This window comes from Oncorhynchus mykiss, chromosome 20 (genome assembly GCF_013265735.2).
Source record: "Oncorhynchus mykiss isolate Arlee chromosome 20, USDA_OmykA_1.1, whole genome shotgun sequence".
NCBI lineage: Eukaryota > Metazoa > Chordata > Actinopteri > Salmoniformes > Salmonidae > Oncorhynchus > Oncorhynchus mykiss.
This window is the reverse complement of record NC_048584.1, coordinates 33296515-33318395: the sequence shown is the minus strand read 5'-3', so window position 1 is coordinate 33318395 and position 21881 is coordinate 33296515. Positions and strand designations below refer to the sequence as shown.

Here is a 21881-nt window from a genome sequence, read left to right as displayed (position 1 = left end):
AATTGCGTCAGCTAGGCTGGATACTGTAGGAGAACTGTGGCTAACTGACAGGTACACTGTTGAACTTCTTTCTTCTCCAATCCGGAGGACATAAAACAAGCTTTTTATTTTCAATTCAGCTCTCAACAGAGCTCGGTGCTTACTATCAGATGTTACAAAATCCAACTTTTTAGACACAATGTTAACGATATGGTAGAGAAAGACCCCACTGAACAGTTCACATCATGAACAATCATATTTTTTTTGGTGAAATGTATTTTACAACATTAGGAATGACACTTCATGGGTGGTAGCCCTACAGTGTGTGATTTAACAGTGTGTTCTGTGTCCTTTTAGAGACCTTAGTAACAACAAGATCAACTCTCTCACCATCTCTTCATTCTCCAACATGAGTCAGCTCACCACACTGTAAGCACTGATCCGTTTACCTGTTCCACCTGTCCACCTGTCCATCTGTCCACCTGTTTACCTGTCCACCTGTCCACCTGTCTACCTGTCCACCTGTCTACCTGTCCACCTGTCCACCTGTCCACCTGTCCACCTGTCCACCTGTCCCCACCTGTCCACCTGTCCACCTGTCTACCTGTTTACCTGTCCACCTGTCCACCTTTCCACGTGTCCACATCTGTCCCCCTGTCCACCTGTCTACCTGTCCACCTGTCTACCTGTCCACCTGTCCACCTGTCCACCTGTCCCCACCTGTCCACCTGTCCACCTGTCTACCTGTTTACCTGTCCACCTGTCCACCTGTCCACCTGTCCACACCTGTCCACCTGTCCACCTGTCCACCTGTCTACCTGTCCACCTGTCTACCTGTCCACCTGTCCACCTGTCCACACCTGTCCACCTGTCCACCTGTCTACCTGTCTACCTGTCCACCTGTCCACCTGTCCACCTGTCCACACCTGTCTACCTGTCCACCTGTCCACCTGTCCCCTCCTGTCCACCTGTCCACCTGTCTACCTGTCTACCTGTTTACCTGTCCACCTGTCCACCTGTTCACCTGTCCACCTGTCCTCACCTGTCTACCTGTCCACACCTGTCCACCTGTCCACCTGTCCACCTATGAGCGCATTGAACACAACAAAACAACTCTGTAGTTTTCTAGGATGTGTTATAACAGAAGGGATATATGTTAAGGTGTACTGCCTGTTTCTTACTCATTCTAGGATCCTGAGTTATAACAGGAGGGATATATGTTAAGGTGTACTGCCTGTTTCTTATCATTCTATGATCCTGAGTTATAACAGGAGGGATATATGTTAAGGTGTACTGCCTGTTTCTTATATAACATTCTAGGATCCTGAGTTATAACAGGAGGGATATATGTTAAGGTGTACTGCCTGTTTCTTATCATTCTAGGATCCTGAGTTATAACTCTCTGCGCTGCATTCCCAGTCTGGCCTTTGGTGGACTGCGCTCCCTTCGACTACTGTGAGCACATTCTCCTATCCTATCTGTGTGAGTGTGTATCCGTGTGTGTGTGTATCCGTGTGTGTGTGTGTGTATGTGTGTGTGTGTGTGTGTGTGTGTGTGTGTGTGTGTGTGTGTCAAGTCTCAAGCCAAGGTTACTTCTCAGGAAGCTAATGCAAATATTCAAGCCTCATGCTAAGCTTACTTATCAAGGAGCTAATGCAGTCTCCAAGCCAAGGTTACTTATCAGGGAGCTAATGCAGTCTCCAAGCCAAGGTTACTTATCAGGGAGCTAATGCAGTCTCCAAGCCAAGGTTACTTATCAAGGAGCTAATGCAGTCTCCAAGCCAAGGTTACTTATCAGGGAGCTAATGCAGTCTCCAAGCCAAGGTTACTTATCAGGGAGCTAATGCAGTCTCCAAGCCAAGGTTACTTATCAGGGAGCTAATGCAGTCTCCAAGCCAAGGTTACTTATCAGGGAGCTAATGCAGTCTCCAAGCCAAGGTTACTTATCAAGGAGCTAATGCAGTCTCCAAGCCAAGGTTACTTATCAGGGAGCTAATGCAGTCTCCAAGCCAAGGTTACTTATCAAGGAGCTAATGCAGTCTCCAAGCCAAGGTTACTTATCAGGGAGCTAATGCAGTCTCCAAGCCAAGGTTACTTATCAGGGAGCTAATGCAGTCTCCAAGCCAAGGTTACTTATCAGGGAGCTAATGCAGTCTCCAAGCCAAGGTTACTTATCGTTGAGCTAATGCAGTCTCCAAGCCAAGGTTACTTATCAAGGAGCTAATGCAGTCTCCAAGCCAAGGTTACTTATCAAGGAGCTAATGCAGTCTCCAAGCCAAGGTTACTTATCAGGGAGCTAATACAGTCTCCAAGCCAAGGTTACTTATCAGGGAGCTAATGCAGTCTCCAAGCCAAGGTTACTTATCAGGGAGCTAATGCAGTCTCCAAGCCAAGGTTACTTATCAGGTGGCTAATGCAGTCTCCAAGCCAAGGTTACTTATCAGGGAGCTAATGCAGTCTCCAAGCCAAGGTTACTTATCAGGGAGCTAATGCAGTCTCCAAGCCAAGGTTACTTATCAGGGAGCTAATGCAGTCTCCAAGCCAAGGTTACTTATCAGGGAGCTAACGCAGTCTCCAAGCCAAGGTTACTTATCAGGGAGCTAATGCAGTCTCCAAGCCAAGGTTACTTATCGTTGAGCTAATGCAGTCTCCAAGCCAAGGTTACTTATCAGGGAGCTAACGCAGTCATCAAGTATTTAAGCCTCAAGCCAAGGTTACTTATCAGGAAGTTAACTCAGTCTTCAAGCCTCAAGCCAAGGTTACTTCTCAGGAAATTAACTCAGTCTTCAAGCCTCAAGCCAAGGTTACTTATCAGGAAGTTAACTCAGTCTTCAAGCCTCAAGCCAGGATACTTATCATGCGAGTGCGGTTCAGCAACAGACTTGTCAGACTTCCATGTGTTTTACCAGGCAGTCTTTCACTCACGTGCCATATAAGTCTGCTTCATTTGTAATTATGTTAGTATGACGAAGCCCACTCACACAGACATGAACCCACACAGACCCCCTCTGTCTAGGACCCTGCTGTCTCAGATGAACTGGAGTCAGAATGGAAACAGAAAACTGTCTTTACTGCTGGTCTGATCACTCAAATCCCTGCTATATAATGTCCCCTGTAACCTCGTTCTTTGTTTTTTACCGGGAGGAGGGATCGAGGGGTGTAGACAGAAAGTGTCTCAGGCCAGACGTTTAATAGTTCTAACTGTTAGACTCTAAAAGGGGTTCAGAGTTCAAAGTTGGTTTTTGTCTCCCCTTCACAGAAAGCACACTGAGGTGCAAAAAGTTTCATAACACACACACACACACCCCTTCGACTTTACAGTCTAGTAAAAAAAATGGAAGAACCATTAACGGAATCATCAAACAGACTAGGGGTCTGTCGTGTGTGTGTGTGTGTGTGTGTGTGTGTGTGTGTGTGTGTGTGTGTGTGTGTGTGTGTGTGTGTGTGTGTGTGTGTGTGTGTGTGTGTGTGTGTGTGTGTGTGTGTGTGTGTGTGTGTGTGTGTGTGTGTGTGTGTGTGTGTGTGTGTGTGTGTGTCTGTTTGCGTCTGCATGTATGATGATTATTGTGGTTTTGTTTGAGGTAAGCCTCCTGCTGGGTATTAGGTGTGTGTGCGTGTGAAGGGAGTGTGTCGAGACAGCACCAGGGTGTGGCCAAAAAAGTGAAGGGTGAGAAAGTTTAAAAAAGAAGAAAAAAAAGAAAGAAAGGTTGAGGAGAGTTAAACTGTGGTCAACAAAGGGTTTAGAAATAGAGTGAGAGAGTTAAAGGGGAGTTAGAGAAAGGAGAGGGCTGTGACAGTTAAACTGTGGTCAACAAAGGGTTTAGAAATAGAGTGAGAGAGTTAAAGGGGAGGTAGAGAAAGGAGAGGGCTGTGACAGTTAAACTGTGGTCAACAAAGGGTTTAGAAATAGAGTGAGAGAGTTAAAGGGGAGGTAGAGAAAGGAGAGGGCTGTGACAGCTAAACTGTGGTCAACAAAGGGTTTAGAAATAGAGTGAGAGAGTTAAAGGGGAGTTAGAGAAAGGAGAGGGCTGTGACAGTTAAACTGTGGTCAACAAAGGGTTTAGAAATAGAGTGAGAGAGTTAAAGGGGAGGTAGAGAAAGGAGAGGGCTGTGACAGTTAAACTGTGGTCAACAAAGGGTTTAGAAATAGAGTGAGAGAGTTAAAGGGGAGGTAGAGAAAGGAGAGGGCTGTGACAGTTAAACTGTGGTCAACAAAGGGTTTAGAAATAGAGTGAGAGAGTTAAAGGGGAGGTAGAGAAAGGAGAGGGCTGTGACAGTTAAACTGTGGTCAACAAAGGGTTTAGAAATAGAGTGAGAGAGTTAAAGGGGAGGTAGAGAAAGGAGAGGGCTGTGACAGTTAAACTGTGGTCAACAAAGGGTTTAGAAATAGAGTGAGAGAGTTAAAGGGGAGGTAGAGAAAGGAGAGGGCTGTGACAGTTAAACTGTGGCCTGGTCAACAAAGGGTTTAGAAATAGAGTGAGAGAGTTAAAGGGGAGTTAGAGAAAGGAGAGGGCTGTGACAGTTAAACTGTGGTCAACAAAGGGTTTAGAAATAGAGTGAGAGAGTTAAAGGGGAGGTAGAGAAAGGAGAGGGCTGTGACAGTTAAACTGTGGTCAACAAAGGGTTTAGAAATAGAGTGAGAGAGTTAAAGGGGAGGTAGAGAAAGGAGAGGGCTGTGACAGCAGTGTGTTACTAACCAGCATGTTTCTCTAACAGACTCCCTGGCTCCTCCCTTCTTCTAGCTCTCTCTCTGAGTCATTGCTACTGGCCAACTGCCCACTGTAAAATCTTCTCCTGCCTATACCCTTAGCCCTGACCCCCTTCCTTTGTAAGGGGTGTCCAGTCAGCAGGGGCTGTAACGTATGAGGGTTAGAATGGATACATTAAGGAGTGTCCAGTCAGCAGGGGCTGTAGTGTATGAAGGTTAGACTAGGGGTCTGTCATGTATGTGGTGTGCGTGTGTGTGTGTGTGTGTATCGGTAAGCCCAGTGGCTCATCACCCAATCACCTCGATGAAAGACGAGGAAGGTAGCAGCTCTGCACTCTGACAGACCCCCCCCCCCCCCCCATCACACCCGCACAACAGACAGCAGAGCTCAAACTCCCCCTTCCCATACTCAAAGACCCTTCATCACACCCCCACAACAGCCAACAGAGCTCAAACTCCCCCTTCCCATACTCAAAGACCCTTCATCACAACCCCACAACAGACAGCAGAGCTCAAACTCCCCCTTCCCATACTCAAAGACCCCCTCTCACATCCCCACAACAGACAGCAGAGCTCAAACTCCCCCTTCCCACACTCAAAGACCCACCGTCCCCTTTAGCTCACAGAGCCCTACCACCCTGTCTGGGAATCACAGCCTAGGTACTCTGCTCAGTTCAGTAACTTAACACCAGCCACCCTGGATTCCACTGCAGCCCTGTGTCTGTCTCTTCCAGCCAGCTCTGAGCCCCAGATAACAGACAACCTTTCCCCTGCCCAGACCTGCTGCAGAGAGACAGACAGACAGTAAAACTGCAGCAGTCACTAGAGAGACAACTGTAGAGGGGAGGGGAGCTCTCTCCATGCCCTCCGCTTCCCCTGTAGACCTCAGGGCCACTACGTGCAACATAAGGACCCGGCATTGTCTGACTAGAGAAACATATGAACAAATCTAGTGGATATGCTTCAGTGAGATCGAAACAATCGACTTTATAAACATTTTGGAACAGAATGGTGGGAGCAGATCTAGTTGAGGTATTTCTGTGTTCACCTCCCACTCTGTCTGTCATCTCAAAGGTCTCTCCATGGCAACGAGATCTCCGAGCTTCCTGACGGCATCTTCAGTGATGTGGCCTCTCTGTCTCACCTGTGAGTACACACACGCACACTCGCACGCACACGCACGCACGGACACACACACATGAGCTTGCTCAATAAACACAAACAGACACACATGGGTACAGTAATACCAATCCGCACATGAATACACCTTTCACACACTCAAAGAAGTGAACACAAGCAACTATTCCTCAGACACATAAACATCTTGTCTGTTGTCCTTCCTTTACTGTACCACCCACTTTCTGAAGTCTAGCCTCACACACAGAGGTGGTCTGGTCTGCTAGTGTGTGTGCCAGGGGGAGGGTGGCTAACAGTAGCCCCATCTGTAGAGCTGTTTGGTGGGCTTCACAGCCACCGAACTCCCCTAGTCAGTCACAGAGCTGTGGTTAATGTTACACACAGACCCCTCCACTGTCTCATCTCCACACACCATGTAGGTTTACTAACATTCCTTGCGGTCTGTGGTCTGTGAAGGGAGTGTTTGGGAATATATATATGTGTGTGTGTGTGTGTGTGTGTGTGTGTGTGTGTGTGTGTGTGTGTGTGTGTGTGTGTGTGTGTGTGTGTGTGTGTGTGTGTGTGTGTGTGTGTGTGTGTGTGTGTGTGTGTGTGTGTGTGTGTGTGTGTGTGTGTGTGTGTGTGTGTGTGTGACTCTGGGAGGTTGAAGTAGGGCTTTACTCCCAGTGGCGTCCAGGTTGTCTGTCATGTCAAAGCCATCGTCTGTAAATCAATAGGCCTACCCATCTCAGGAGAACAGAGGGCAAGGGAGGGAGAGAGAGGGATGGAGAATGAGAGAGAGTTGTGAGAGAAGAGGAAATGGGAGAAGAGAGTGCAGTGAAGAGAAGAAGGAGAGAGCAATGTGAGGGGTATATAAGGGAGGATAGGAAGAAGAAAGCAGGGAATACAGAGGAAGGAGCAGAGAGGTCTAGAGGTATCTCTTAAGAAGAGAGAGGAGAGATATTACCGGGAGGTAAAGAACATTAATATAAAATACGGTACTGGGGGATGAGGTACAGAGAAAGATCTAGAGAAGTCAGTGGGGGATGAGGTACAGAGAAAGATCTAGAGAAGTCAGTGGGGGATGAGGTACAGAGAAAGATCTAGAGAAGTCAGTGGGGGATGAGGTACAGAGTAAGATCTAGAGAAGTCAGTGGGGGATGAGGTACAGAGAAAGATCTAGAGAAGTCAGTGGGGGGGGGGCTGAGATAAAGAGAAAGATCTAGAGAAGTTGGGGGGATGAGATAAAGAGAAAGCTCTAGAGAAGTTGGGGGGGGGGGGGGGGGTTGCTTCTCTTTGGAAATCATTGATCCACTGTCAAGTGGCTTTCATGTTAGCAGATGACAGCTATTGGACTAACCTAAAACATGAGCCTGTTAATCTGAGTAATGGAACGGTTTTGTGTGTTTGTCTGTGACTGATTGTGCATAACTGTGCCTACATCAATTAATGCAGGAACAATGTAAAATGATGATTGAGGGCAGCGTTTTCAAACCCCCAGTTGGTCAAAAAAGTTATCCAACAGTCATATTATTAGAGATAGATCTAGAGAAGTCAGTGGGGGATGAGGTACAGAGAAAGATCTAGAGAAGTCAGTGGGGGATGAGGTACAGAGAAAGATCTAGAGAAGTCAGTGGGGGATGAGGTACAGAGAAAGATCTAGAGAAGTCAGTGGGGGATGAGGTACAGAGAAAAATCTAGAGAAGTCAGTGGGGGATGAGATAAAGAGTAAGATCTAGAGAAGTCAGTGGGGGATGAGGTACAGAGAAAGATCTAGAGAAGTCAGTGGGGGATGAGGTACAGAGAAAGATCTAGAGAAGTCAGTGGGGGATGAGGTACAGAGAAAAATCTAGAGAAGTCAGTGGGGGATGAGATAAAGAGTAAGATCTAGAGACGTCAGTGGGGGATGAGATAAAGAGTAAGATCTAGAGAAGTCAGTGGGGGATGAGGTACAGAGAAAGATCTAGAGAAGTCAGTGGGGGATGAGGTACAGAGAAAGATCTAAAGAAGTCAGTGGGGGATGAGGTACAGAGAAAGATCTAGAGAAGTCAGTGGGGGATGAGGTACAGAGAAAAATCTAGAGAAGTCAGTGGGGGATGAGATAAAGAGTAAGATCTAGAGAAGTCAGTGGGGGATGAGGTACAGAGAAAGATCTAGAGAAGTCAGTGGGGGATGAGGTACAGAGAAAGATCTAGAGAAGTCAGTGGGGGATGAGGTACAGAGAAAGATCTAGAGAAGTCAGTGGGGGATGAGGTACAGAGAAAGATCTAGAGAAGTCAGTGGGGGATGAGGTACAAAGAAAAATCTAGAGAAGTCAGTGGGGGATGAGATAAAGAGTAAGATCTAGAGAAGTCAATGGGGGATGAGATAAAGAGTAAGATCTAGAGAAGTCAGTGGGGGATGAGGTACAGAGAAAGATCTAGAGAAGTCAGTGGGGGATGAGGTACAGAGAAAGATCTAGAGAAGTCAGTGGGGGATGAGGTACAGAGAAAGATCTAGAGAAGTCAGTGGGGGATGAGGTACAAAGAAAAATCTAGAGAAGTCAGTGGGGGATGAGATAAAGAGTAAGATCTAGAGAAGTCAGTGGGGGATGAGGTACAGAGAAAGATCTAGAGAAGTCAGTGGGGGATGAGGTACAGAGAAAGATCTAGAGAAGTCAGTGGGGGATGAGGTACAGAGAAAGATCTAGAGAAGTCAGTGGGGGATGAGGTACAGAGAAAGATCTAGAGAAGTCAGTGGGGGATGAGGTACAGAGAAAGATCTAGAGAAGTCAGTGGGGGATGAGGTACAAAGAAAAATCTAGAGAAGTCAGTGGGGGATGAGATAAAGAGTAAGATCTAGAGAAGTCAATGGGGGATGAGATAAAGAGTAAGATCTAGAGAAGTCAGTGGGGGATGAGGTACAGAGAAAGATCTAGAGAAGTCAGTGGGGGATGAGGTACAGAGAAAGATCTAGAGAAGTCAGTGGGGGATGAGGTACAGAGAAAGATCTAGAGAAGTCAGTGGGGGATGAGGTACAAAGAAAAATCTAGAGAAGTCAGTGGGGGATGAGATAAAGAGTAAGATCTAGAGAAGTCAGTGGGGGATGAGGTACAGAGAAAGATCTAGAGAAGTCAGTGGGGGATGAGGTACAGAGAAAGATCTAGAGAAGTCAGTGGGGGATGAGATAAAGAGTAAGATCTAGAGAAGTCAGTGGGGGATGAGGTACAGAGAAATATCTAGAGAAGTCAGTGGGGGATGAGATAAAGAGTAAGATCTAGAGAAGTCAGTGGGGGATGAGGTACAGAGAAAGATCTAGAGAAGTCAGTGGGGGATGAGGTACAGAGTAAGATCTAGAGAAGTCAGTGGGGGATGAGGTACAGAGAAAGATCTAGAGAAGTCAGTGGGGGATGAGGTACAGAGAAAGATCTAGAAAAGTCAGTGGGGGATGAGATAAAGAGAAAGATCTAGAGAAGTCAGTGGGGGATGAGGTACAGAGAAAGATCTAGAGAAGTCAGTGGGGGATGAGGTACAGAGAAATATCTAGAGAAGTCAGTGGGGGATGAGATAAAGAGTAAGATCTAGAGAAGTCAGTGGGGGATGAGGTACAGAGAAAGATCTAGAGAAGTCAGTGGGGGATGAGGTACAGAGAAAAATCTAGAGAAGTCAGTGGGGGATGAGGTACAGAGAAAAATCTAGAGAAGTCAGTGGGGGATGAGATAAAGAGTAAGATCTAGAGAAGTCAGTGGGGGATGAGGTACAGAGAAAGATCTAGAGAAGTCAGTGGGGGATGAGATAAAGAGTAAGATCTAGAGAAGTCAGTGGGGGATGAGATAAAGAGTAAGATCTAGAGAAGTCAGTGGGGGATGAGGTACAGAGAAAGATCTAGAGAAGTCAGTGGGGGATGAGGTACAGAGAAAGATCTAGAGAAGTCAGTGGGGGATGAGATAAAGAGTAAGATCTAGAGAAGTCAGTGGGGGATGAGGTACAGAGAAAGATCTAGAGAAGTCAGTGGGGGATGAGGTACAGAGAAAGATCTAGAGAAGTCAGTGAGGGGGGGGCTGAGATAAAGAGAAAGATCTAGAGAAGTTGGGGGGATGAGATAAAGAGAAAGCTCTAGAGAAGTTGGGGGGGGGGTTGCTTCTCTTTGGAAATCATTGATCCACTGTCAAGTGGCTTTCATGTTAGCAGATGACAGCTATTGGACTAACCTAAAACATGAGCCTGTTAATCTGAGTAATGCAACGGTTTTGTGTGTTTGTCTGTGACTGATTGTGCATAACTGTGCCTACATCAATTAATGCAGGAACAATGTAAAATGATGATTGAGGGCAGCGTTTTCAAACCCCCAGTTGGTCAAAAAAGTTATCCAACAGTCATATTATTAGAGATATTTTTCATCAAATAAACTTTTCAAGTTGGTGAAGCTTGCTGGTCCTTTTTTAGAAAGGAAAGACTAGGGGAAATGTTCTGTCCAGCATCCCATTGACAGCATGGATAGCCAAAATATGTAACTGACCCAACCTTAACACTAACCTTAACCAAACCACTAACCTTAACAATAACCCTTCCCTTAACCTAATTTTAAATATTAGTTCCCTTTCTGGAAATACTGTAATGTAACAGTTGAGTAAAGCTCTGTGTTATCTGAAGGACGAGAGAGACACCTGCTGGTCAAATAGAGAAGTACATCTAGTGAACGTCAGCCCTCATGAGTCTCTGAAAATGCATCCTTCTTTCTGCCATGATTAATTGATTGATGGATGATTCCTCAAGGTGATTGGTGCCAATCCTCTGACTGACCTTAACCTTTCCCCAGTGGTGTAAAGTACTTAAGTAAAAATACTTTAAAGTACTACTGAAGTAGTTTTGGGGGGGATATCTGTGCATTAATATTCACTTTTACTCCACTACCTTCCTTATCAAGAGAACATCCCTGGTAATCCCTACTGCCTCTGATCTGGTGGACTCAATAAACACATTTCATTGGTAAATTATGTCTGAGTGTTGGAGTGTGCCCCTGGCTATCCTAAAAGAAAAAATATATATATTTTAAATTATTTATACTTTTACTTTAGCTTATTTCTCTGTAATGTTGTGCACAAATTTGTTTACATCCCTATTAGTGAGCATTTTATCCTTTGTCACAATAATCCATCCACCTGACAGGTGTGGCATATCAAGAATCTGATTAAACAGCATGACCATTACACAGGTGCACCTTGTGCTGGGGACAATTAAAGGCCACTCTATAATGTGCAGTTTTGTCACACAACACAATACTACAGATGTCTCAAGCATTGAGGGAGCGTGCAATTGGCATGCTGACTGCAGGAATGTCAACCGGAGCTGTTGCCAGATAATTTAATATTAATTTCTCTACCATTAGCTGTGAAATACATAGATTAGGTCCTATTGATTATATTTAAATTGACTGATTTCCAAATATGAACTGTAACTCAGCAAAATCTTAGAAATTGCTGCACGTTGTGTTTATATATTTGTTCAGTATAAAACCAGATGCTTTTGTACTTTATTCAAGTAGTATGTTACCCGGGCGACTTTCACTTTTACTTGATTCATTTTCTATTAAGGTATCTTTACTTTTACTCATGTATGACAATATACATTTTTTTTTATAACAAACAACAGTTTTCCACAATTGCCTGTCCCTGACCCTTAACCTCTGACCCTTCACCCTCAGGGCTATTGGTGCCAACCCCCTGTACTGTGACTGCCGTCTGCTCTGGCTGTCTGACTGGGTGAAGACGGGCTACAAGGAGCCAGGCATCGCCCGCTGTGCTGGACCGACGGGCATGGAGGGCAAGCTGCTGCTCACCACACCTGCCAAGAAGTTTGAGTGCCACGGTGAGATGGGTTCATTCATTTAGTTTCATTCACACCCCTGAGTCAATACTTTGATTACAGCTTTGAGTCAACTTGGGTATGCCTGTATCAGCTTTCCGCATCTGGTTTTGGGGACTGTCCCATTCTTCCTTGCAGATTTTCTCAAGCTCTGTTAAGTTAGATGGGGACCTGGGGTGAACAGCAATCTTTCCACATATTTTCAATGGGATTCAAGTCAGGGCCACTCAAAGACTTTCACATTCTTGCTCTGAAGCCCTACCAGCGTTGCTTTGGTTGTATACTTGGGACTCATTGTCCTGTTAGAGCGCAAATCTTCACCCCAACCTACAATCGTTTGCACTCTGAAGCAGGTTCTCATCAAGGATTTGCCTGTATTTGGCTCCATTCATTGTTACCTCTATCCTTGCCAGTCTCCCAGTCCTTGCCGCTGAAAAGCATCCCCATAGCATGATGCTGCCACCATCATGCTTCAGGGTAGGGATGGTATTGGATGGGTGTTGAACTGTGCCTGTTTTTTTCAATTTCCCAATGATGGAGACCACTGTGCTCTTGGAAACTTTCAACACTCTAGAGCATGTTTTATATGCCTTACCACAATTATATATCAGAGAGTGTCATAGCAAAGGGGTGTGAATAGTTATGTAAATTAGATTTTTCTGTATTCAATTTTCAATACATTTGCACAAATTTCTTAAAACATGTTTTCACTTGTCATTATGTGGTATTGTGTGTAGATGTGTGAGAATTTTAAAAAATGTAATCCATGTAAGATAACAACGTGGAATAAGTCAAGGGGTATGAATACTTTCTGAAGGCACTGTATATGTAAAGTGTGGTGTACTGCAGGGCAGCTCTCTTGGCCCTCTATTATTTTCTATTTTTACCAATGACCTGCCACTGGCATTAAACATGTTTGCTGGTGATTCAAACCTATACGTGTCAGCAACCACAGCTAGTGAAAATCACTGCAACCCTAAACAGAGAGTTGCAGTCAGTTTTAGAATGGGTGGCTAGTAATAAAATGAACATAGTCCTGAACATCTCAGAAACTAAGATTTGTATTTGCTACAAATCATTCCCTAAATTCTAGACTTCAGCTCAATCTGATAATGAATAATATGTATGTTGGGCAAGTTGAGGAGACTAAATTACTTGATGTTAACTTGGATTGTAAACTGTCATGGTCAAAACATATTTATTCAATGGTTGTGAAACTAAGATGGGGAGAGATCTGTCCGTGATAAAGAGATGCTCTGCTTTCATGACACCACACTCTACAAATCAAGTCCTGCAGGCTGTAGTTTTATCTTCTCTTGATTGTTGCCCAGTCAGATAGTCAGGTGCTGCTAGGAAGGACATAGAAGAACCTCCGCTGGCCCAGAACAGAGTGGCACCTCTTGCTCGTCACTGTAATCAGAGGGCTAACATCAATACTATGCAGGCCATTCTCTCTTGGCTAAATGTAAAATCCCCATATCCAGAACAAATTCAAGAAAGCATACAGTATTATATAGAGAATCATGATTGCATGGAACTCCCTTCCATCTCATATTGCTCAAATGAACCTCAACCCTGGTTTTAAAAAACAGATAAAGCAACACAGCACGGCACAACGCCTCTCCCCTATTTGATCTAGATATCGTGTGTATGTACTGATATGTAGGATATGTGTGCCATTTTACACTGATATAGTTCTGTCCTTGAGCTGTTCTTGTCTATTAACGTTCTGTATTAAGTCATGTTTCATGTTTTGAGTCGACCCCAGGAAGAGTAACTGCTGCTATCGCAACAGCTAATGGGGATCCTAATAAAATACCAAATACCAATAGTTGAAAACCAAATGAACAGGAAAGATAGGCATCATGTAAAATGATAAAATGTGTGTGTGTGTGTTAGGTGAGGTGGACAGCGGCGTCCTGGCCAAGTGTAACCCATGCCTGTCCAGCCCGTGTGTCAACCAAGGGATCTGTCACAGTGATCTGGCAGAGATCTACAGGTGTAGCTGTCCTCCTGAATTCAAGGTGAGATCTCACCATTTACCTGCAGTGTTCTTCTTACCATGTCGTGCATGCTTTTGGTCCAGTCCAGCTCTAACACATACACATACAAATTAGATCTTGATTCAATCTGTATCGGTGAAGTGATTGAAATTTAAAGGCAAAGTTCCCGCGTTCGTGGGGAGACTGCATTGACGGTAAACGCTGCATATGTTGGCTCAATCGTAAATTACCTTTAAATGTCAAGCGCACTACAGCTCTGAACTTCGGCGATATAGATTGAATCGAGTCCTTACTTGTCTTTGTGGCTGTTGAGTTTGTGACAAGACCTCTCCACTTCTGACATTATGAAGCCTGTTGTTCAGCAGGCTTTTCTTCCAGCCCAGCTTTAGCACACCTGATTCCACTAATGAAAATGCATTCATTTGAAATTCAGTCATGAGTTAATGAGTGTAATCAATTTGTTCAAGACACTGTAGCTCTCCAGGAACAGGGTCGATTGGTGACCACTGACCTTTTCTTTGTGTCTGCAGGGTAGAAACTGTGAGACTTCTCTGAACGCGTGTGTCAGTAACCCCTGTGTCAACGGGGGCACCTGCCAACTTGATGAGGAGGAGGAGGCAGCATACAGCTGTGCCTGTCCCCTTGGCTTTGACGGTCCTACCTGCCTGACCAACATAGATGACTGTGAAGATAATGACTGTGGAAACGGAGCTGCCTGTATAGATGGAGTCAACCACTATACCTGCCTCTGTCCACTGTACTACACAGGTAACACACATTACACTATAGACCAGCCTTCTCTGGTCTCTCAATCGCTGTTGGGTTGACCTATTCGGTTGCAATTTTTCATCCATCAATGTAACCTCTTCCCCTCTCTCCCTCTCCCCCTCTCTCCCTCTCCCCCTCTCTCCCTCCCTCTCCAGGGGAGATGTGTGAGGAGATGGAGGATGTGTGTGCTCCAGGGGTCAGTCCGTGTCAACACCAATCTACCTGTCTCATCACCTCTACTGGGCCCCAGTGAGTACACCATATCAACGTGTGGGAGACTTAAAGATTTGCGTTGTCACCCAGACCTAATGCCCTGGCTCAAGCTCACACACGTTTGTGTGTGTTGCAGGTGTTTGTGTTCTCCGGGCTACGTGGGTGATGACTGCAGTGTGGACTACGATGACTGTAAGGAGAATCGCTGTCCGAACAGAGCTCAGTGTGTCGACCAACTCAACGCATACTCCTGCTCCTGCCCTGATGGCTATAGGTGAGGCACACGCACACACACACACACACAACCCTTAGACCTCACACACAAACCATAGAACTCACACACAAGCCTTAGAACTCACACACAAGCCATAGAACTCACACACAAACCATAGAACTCACACACAAACCATAGAACTCACACACAAACCATAGAACTCACACACAAACCATAGAACTCACACACACAACTTAGAACAATATCAAGCCATCTGTGCGAAGACTTCTTCTTCTTCCGAATCTATCATTTTGACTTACTCACCCTTATCTCTCTCTCTCTTCTCTCCTCTCCTCTCTCGCTCTCTGTCTCGCTCTCTCTCTTCAAAACCTCCCCTCCCTCATCCTCCCGTAGTGGTCAGTTGTGTGAGGTGCCCCCCTCCCCGCGGTCTCTGTGTGACCTGGCAGACTGCCAGAACAGTGCCCCGTGTGTGGAACGGGCAGGCCGGGCACTGTGCCAGTGTCTCCCTGGGTTCGGAGGGCCTCGCTGTGAGAAGCTGGTCAGCGTTAACTTTGTAGACAGAGACTCCTACCTGCTGCTCTCTGACCTCAAGAACTGGCCCCAGGCTAACATCACACTGCAGGTATCTAACATCTCACTACAGGTACTGCAACACACACACACAAAGCTTATACACTGCAGGTACTGAACGATCAATTCAACAGGCATGTGTTTGAGATCATGCACGTACAGTAACTTGGATATTTGGATTGTGACAGTGATGTCAAAGGGAAATGTGCATACCTTTTATTCTATTGTGATGTGTGTCCCCAGGTGTCGACAGCGGAGGAGAACGGTATCCTGCTGTATAATGGAGACAATGATCACATCGCTGTAGAGATGTATCAAGGTCACGTTAAGGTCAGCTATGACCCTGGCAGCCAGCCTGGACATGCTATCTACAGGTAAACACGCAAACACACACACACATGCACACATAATCACACAGACTGCACACACACACACACACATACACAGACAAACAAACAAACACATAAGCACAACAGCAACATTGTTTGTCTCTTTCTTCCACTCTCTCCTGGTTATTTCTTTCTCCATCCCTCCCTCTCTCTCTGTCTGCAGTACTGAGACAATCAACGATGGTCAGTTCCACACGGTGGAGCTGGTGACCTTTGACCAGATGGTGAACCTGTCCATCGACGGGGGTCTCCCCACCACCATGGATAGCCTGGGGGGGGTCCGTCCCCTTAACGGGGAGGCTCCGCTATACGTGGGGGGTAGGGGCCCTCTCCAGAACACACCCACTTCCTCCTCCTCTGCTGCAGGCACTACAACTACTACACTACTGTCAATGTCACCCCCCACTGCAACCCAACCCCACCCACCCCCCATCCCAAAACCCCAACTACCTCAAGCGAGCCATATCCTGACCCAATCCTGCAACCTACCCAACTCCAAACCTCAATTCACCCAGTCCATCCCCCATAACCACTGTGTGTTAGAGCACGTCAGCATACACACATTTATGAAAACACACTGATAAAGCTACATACTCCTGCCTACAATATAAACCCCATACACATGTATACAAACACTCAGCAACACAGGTGTCTAATATAGTGCACAACATTAAACCCTTGGTCCTATGAGCGTCACCTCTCAAGGCCCACAGTGTTCAGAATACATACAGTATTCCCACCATATAATACATACTGTAGTCTTCTATTTCTGTGATACCTACTATTTCCAGTTTTCATTCATCCTTATTAAACACATTCCTATAGATCTCTATCTCTGTCCTACCAGACACAGTCTGTCCTACCAGACACAGTCTGTCCTACCAGACACAGTCTGTCCTACCAGACAGTTTGTCCTACCAGACACAGTCTGTCCAACCAGACACAGTCTGTCCTACCAGACACAGTCTGTCCTACCAGACACAGTCTGTCCTACAAGACAGTTTGTCCTACCAGACACAGTCTGTCCTACCAGACACAGTCTGTCCTACCAGACACAGTCTGTCCTACCAGACACAGTCTGTCCTACCAGACACAGTCTTCACTCTGGATATGTGATGTGGTATATTGTACTATCTCTGTCCTACCAGACACAGTCTGTCCTACCAGACAGTCTGTCCTACCAGACACAGTCTGTCCTACCAGACACAGTCTGTCCTACCAGACACAGTCTGTCCTACCAGACACAGTCTGTCCTACCAGACACAGTCTGTCCTACCAGACAGTCTGTCCTACCAGACACAGTCTGTCCTACCAGACACAGTCTGTCCTACCAGACACAGTCTGTCCTACCAGACACAGTCTGTCCTACCAGACAGTCTGTCCTACCAGACACAGTCTGTCCTACCAGACACAGTCTGTCCTACCAGACAGTCTGTCCTACCAGACACAGTTTGTCCTACCAGACACAGTCTGTCCTACCAGACAGTCTGTCCTACCAGACACAGTCTGTCCTACCAGACACAGTCTGTCCTACCAGACAGTCTGTCCTACCAGACACAGTCTGTCCTACCAGACACAGTCTGTCCTACCAGACAGTCTGTCCTACCAGACACAGTCTGTCCTACCAGACACAGTCTGTCCTACCAGACACAGTCTGTCCTACCAGACAGTCTGTCCTACCAGACACAGTCTGTCCTACCAGACAGTTTATCCTACCAGACACAGTCTGTCCTACCAGACAGTCTGTCCTACCAGACACAGTCTGTCCTACCAGACACAGTCTGTCCTACCAGACAGTCTGTCCTACCAGACACAGTCTGTCTTACCAGACACAGTCTGTCCTACCAGACACAGTTTGTCCTACCAGACACAGTCTGTCCTACCAGACAGTTTGTCCTACCAGACACAGTCTGTCCTACCAGACACAGTCTGTCCTACCAGACACAGTCTTCACTCTGGATATGTGATGTGGTATATTGTACTATCTCTGTCCTACCAGACATAGTCTGTCCTACCAGACACAGTCTGTCCTACCAGACACAGTCTTCACTCTGGATATGTGATGTGGTATATTGTACTATCTCTGTCCTACCAGACACAGTCTGTCCTACCAGACAGTCTGTCCTACCAGACACAGTCTGTCCTACCAGACACAGTCTGTCCTACCAGACAGTCTGTCCTACCAGACACAGTCTGTCCTACCAGACACAGTCTGTCCTACCAGACACAGTTTGTCCTACCAGACACAGTCTGTCCTACCAGACAGTTTGTCCTACCAGACACAGTCTGTCCTACCAGACACAGTCTTCACTCTGGATATGTGATGTGGTATATTGTACTATCTCTGTCCTACCAGACACAGTCTGTCCTACCAGACAGTCTGTCCTACCAGACACAGTCTGTCCTACCAGACACAGTCTGTCCTACCAGACACAGTCTGTCCAACCAGACACAGTCTGTCCTACCAGACACAGTCTGTCCTACCAGACACAGTCTGTCCTACCAGACACAGTCTGTCCTACCAGACACAGTCTGTCCTACCAGACACAGTCTTCACTCTGGATATGTGATGTGGTATATTGTACTATCTCTGTCCTTCCAGACACAGTCTGTCCTACCAGACAGTCTGTCCTACCAGACACAGTCTGTCCTACCAGACACAGTCTTCACTCTGGATATGTGATGTGGTATATTGTACTATCTCTGTCCTACCAGACACAGTCTGTCCTACCAGACAGTCTGTCCTACCAGACACAGTCTGTCCTACCAGACAGTCTGTCCTACCAGACACAGTCTGTCCTACCAGACACAGTCTGTCCTACCAGACACAGTCTTCACTCTGGATATGTGATGTGGTATATTGTACTATCTCTGTCCTACCAGACACAGTCTGTCCTACCAGACACAGTCTGTCCTACCAGACACAGTCTGTCCTACCAGACACAGTCTTCACTCTGGATATGTGATGTGGTATATTGTACTATCTCTGTCCTACCAGACACAGTCTGTCCTACCAGACAGTCTGTCCTACCAGACACAGTCTGTCCTACCAGACACAGTCTGTCCTACCAGACAGTCTGTCCTACCAGACACAGTCTGTCCTACCAGACACAGTCTGTCCTACCAGACACAGTTTGTCCTACCAGACACAGTCTGTCCTACCAGACAGTTTGTCCTACCAGACACAGTCTGTCCTACCAGACACAGTCTTCACTCTGGATATGTGATGTGGTATATTGTACTATCTCTGTCCTACCAGACACAGTCTGTCCTACCAGACAGTCTGTCCTACCAGACACAGTCTGTCCTACCAGACACAGTCTGTCCTACCAGACACATTCTGTCCAACCAGACACAGTCTGTCCTACCAGACACAGTCTGTCCTACCAGACACAGTCTGTCCAACCAGACACAGTCTGTCCTACCAGACACAGTCTGTCCTACCAGACACAGTCTGTCCTACCAGACAGTCTGTCCTACCAGACACAGTCTGTCCTACCAGACACAGTCTGTCCTACCAGACAGTCTGTCCTACCAGACACAGTCTGTCCTACCAGACACAGTCTGTCCTACCAGACACAGTCTGTCCTACCAGACACAGTCTGTCCTACCAGACACAGTCTTCACTCTGGATATGTGATGTGGTATATTGTACTATCTCTGTCCTACCAGACACAGTCTGTCCTACCAGACAGTCTGTCCTACCAGACACAGTCTGTCCTACCAGACACAGTCTTCACTCTGGATATGTGATGTGGTATATTGTACTATCTCTGTCCTACCAGACACAGTCTGTCCTACCAGACAGTCTGTCCTACCAGACACAGTCTGTCCTACCAGACAGTCTGTCCTACCAGACACAGTCTGTCCTACCAGACAGTTTGTCCTACCAGACACAGTCTGTCCTACCAGACAGTCTGTCCTACCAGACACAGTCTGTCCTACCAGACAGTCTGTCCTACCAGACACAGTCTGTCCTACCAGACAGTCTGTCCTACCAGACACAGTCTGTCCTACCAGACAGTCTGTCCTACCAGACACAGTCTGTCCTACCAGACACAGTCTGTCCTACCAGACACAGTCTGTCCTACCAGACACAGTTTGTCCTACCAGACACAGTCTGTCCTACCAGACACAGTCTTCACTCTGGATATGTGATGTGGTATATTGTACTATCTCTGTCCTACCAGACACAGTCTGTCCTACCAGACACAGTCTGTCCTACCAGACACAGTCTGTCCTACCAGACAGTCTGTCCTACCAGACACAGTCTGTCCTACCAGACACAGTCTGTCCTACCAGACACAGTCTTCACTCTGGATATGTGGTATATTGGCATAGGTTATGATTTCCTTGTTTATTTTTTAAACTTTAAAAAAAAATATATATATATTAAACTCGGCAAGTCAGATAAGAACAGATTGTTAATTACAATAACGGCCTAGGAACAGTGGGTTAACTGCCTCGTCCAGGGGCAGAAATACAGAGTTTTACCTTGCCAGCTCGGGGATTCGATCTAGCAACCTTTCAGTTACTGGCCCAATGCTCTAAACACTAGGCTACCTGCCGTCCCAAACGTGTAAGTAATGCTCTGTAACCCGACTAGCCATTCTTGATATTAAAGTGTTGAGAGTTGAAATTGAACTGATCTGATATCAGAAATGGCTGTGTGTCCAGAGTTTGTGATATTATGTTTTGGTGCTGTACTGTGGTGTACTGTGGTGTACTGTACTGTGGTGTACTGTGGTGAACTGTACTGTGGTGTACTGTGGTGAACTGTACTGTGGTGTACTGTACTGTGGCGTACTGTACTGTGGTGTACTGTACTGTGGTGTACTGTACTGTACTGTGGTGTACTGTACTGTACTGTGGTGTACTGTACTGTGGTGTACTGTACTGTGGTGTACTGTACTGTAAGGTAATGTATGGTGGTGTACTGTACTGTGGTGTACTGTTCTTTGGTGTACTGTACTGTGGTGTACTGTACTGTGGGGTACTGTACTGTGGTGTACTGTACTGTGGTGTACTGTACTGTACTGTGGTGTACTGTACTGTACTGTGGCGTACTGTACTGTGGTGTAATGCACTGTTATGTATATTTGTGACTGTTGGCCACTGTATGAAAGAGTATGCTACACATCAACCAATACCCTTTCTCCTTTTCACTGTCCTCTGTTTCAAAGATGCTGTTTCGGGAATTAAATTAGTGTCAAATCACTGTTGAATAAAAAAAATTGTCAAATGTTAATTATTTTATTTAATTCTTTGATCAAACTTTAATTCAAAATATTGGGAAATGGACCTGGTTCTATACTTTCCCTCCCTACTTGCGCAGTAGCATATTTATTTATTTCTGAACCAACATGTCCTATAAATCAGATGTTGATGATAGTGAAAGTTTTGGAGGATTCGGCTCTTAGTTCTCCTAACTTCTCATAAAGAAGTAGTATTTTGGCTCACACTTCCATCAGATGGCTGCAGTATATTCACTTGCACATGGCTCTTTGAAAAGCCTCTTCCTCTTCCTTCATTACCTCCATATCAGTCCTGTGTTAGCTGTTTCTCTGCTCCCCCCTCCCATACAACTCTAACCAACATCTCCCTTCTTCCTCCTCTATCTCCTTCTCCTCCGTCTCTCAGGTATGCCCGTGGACGTCCACTCGGCAGCCTTCCGTCTGTGGCAGATCCAGAATGGCTCCAGTTTCCACGGCTGCATCCAGAACCTGTATATCAACAACGAGCTGCAGGACTTCACTAAGACCCAGATGAAGCCGGGCGTGGTGCCAGGCTGTGAGCCCTGTAGGAAGATCTACTGCCTGCATGGTATCTGCCAGCCGGACGGGCCACAGGGACCAGTCTGCCACTGCCAGCCAGGCTGGAGCGGACCACACTGTGACCAGCCTGCCGACAACCCATGCCAGGGCAGCAAGTAGGAACAGACCACTGGGGTTATGATGATAATGCATTACATTTCACTTGGTCCTAAACTGAAATTCATATGAACAGTTTGAGACAAATCATTACATACAGTACCAGTCAAAAGTTTGGACACATCTA

General features: G+C 46.2%; 1 protein-coding gene across 2 annotated transcripts in view; it reads left to right on the top strand.

Annotated features, from left to right (window-relative positions):
* The window catches only part of LOC110499533 (slit homolog 1 protein), a 180327-nt gene that overhangs the window by 154206 nt on the left and 4240 nt on the right, over window positions 1–21881 (top strand). The window contains exons 23-34 of one of the 2 annotated variants that reach the window (XM_036956210.1): window positions 337–408; window positions 1363–1434; window positions 5762–5833; window positions 11486–11649; window positions 13546–13670; window positions 14180–14417; window positions 14573–14666; window positions 14767–14904; window positions 15259–15487; window positions 15679–15809; window positions 15988–16142; window positions 21465–21753. In XM_036956210.1, the coding sequence (XP_036812105.1) occupies window positions 337–408; window positions 1363–1434; window positions 5762–5833; window positions 11486–11649; window positions 13546–13670; window positions 14180–14417; window positions 14573–14666; window positions 14767–14904; window positions 15259–15487; window positions 15679–15809; window positions 15988–16142; window positions 21465–21753 (1779 nt within the window). Of the gene's footprint in view, window positions 1–336; window positions 409–1362; window positions 1435–5761; window positions 5834–11485; window positions 11650–13545; window positions 13671–14179; window positions 14418–14572; window positions 14667–14766; window positions 14905–15258; window positions 15509–15678; window positions 15810–15987; window positions 16143–21464; window positions 21754–21881 lie in introns of both variants that reach the window. The other variant, XM_036956209.1, reaches the window with a different exon arrangement.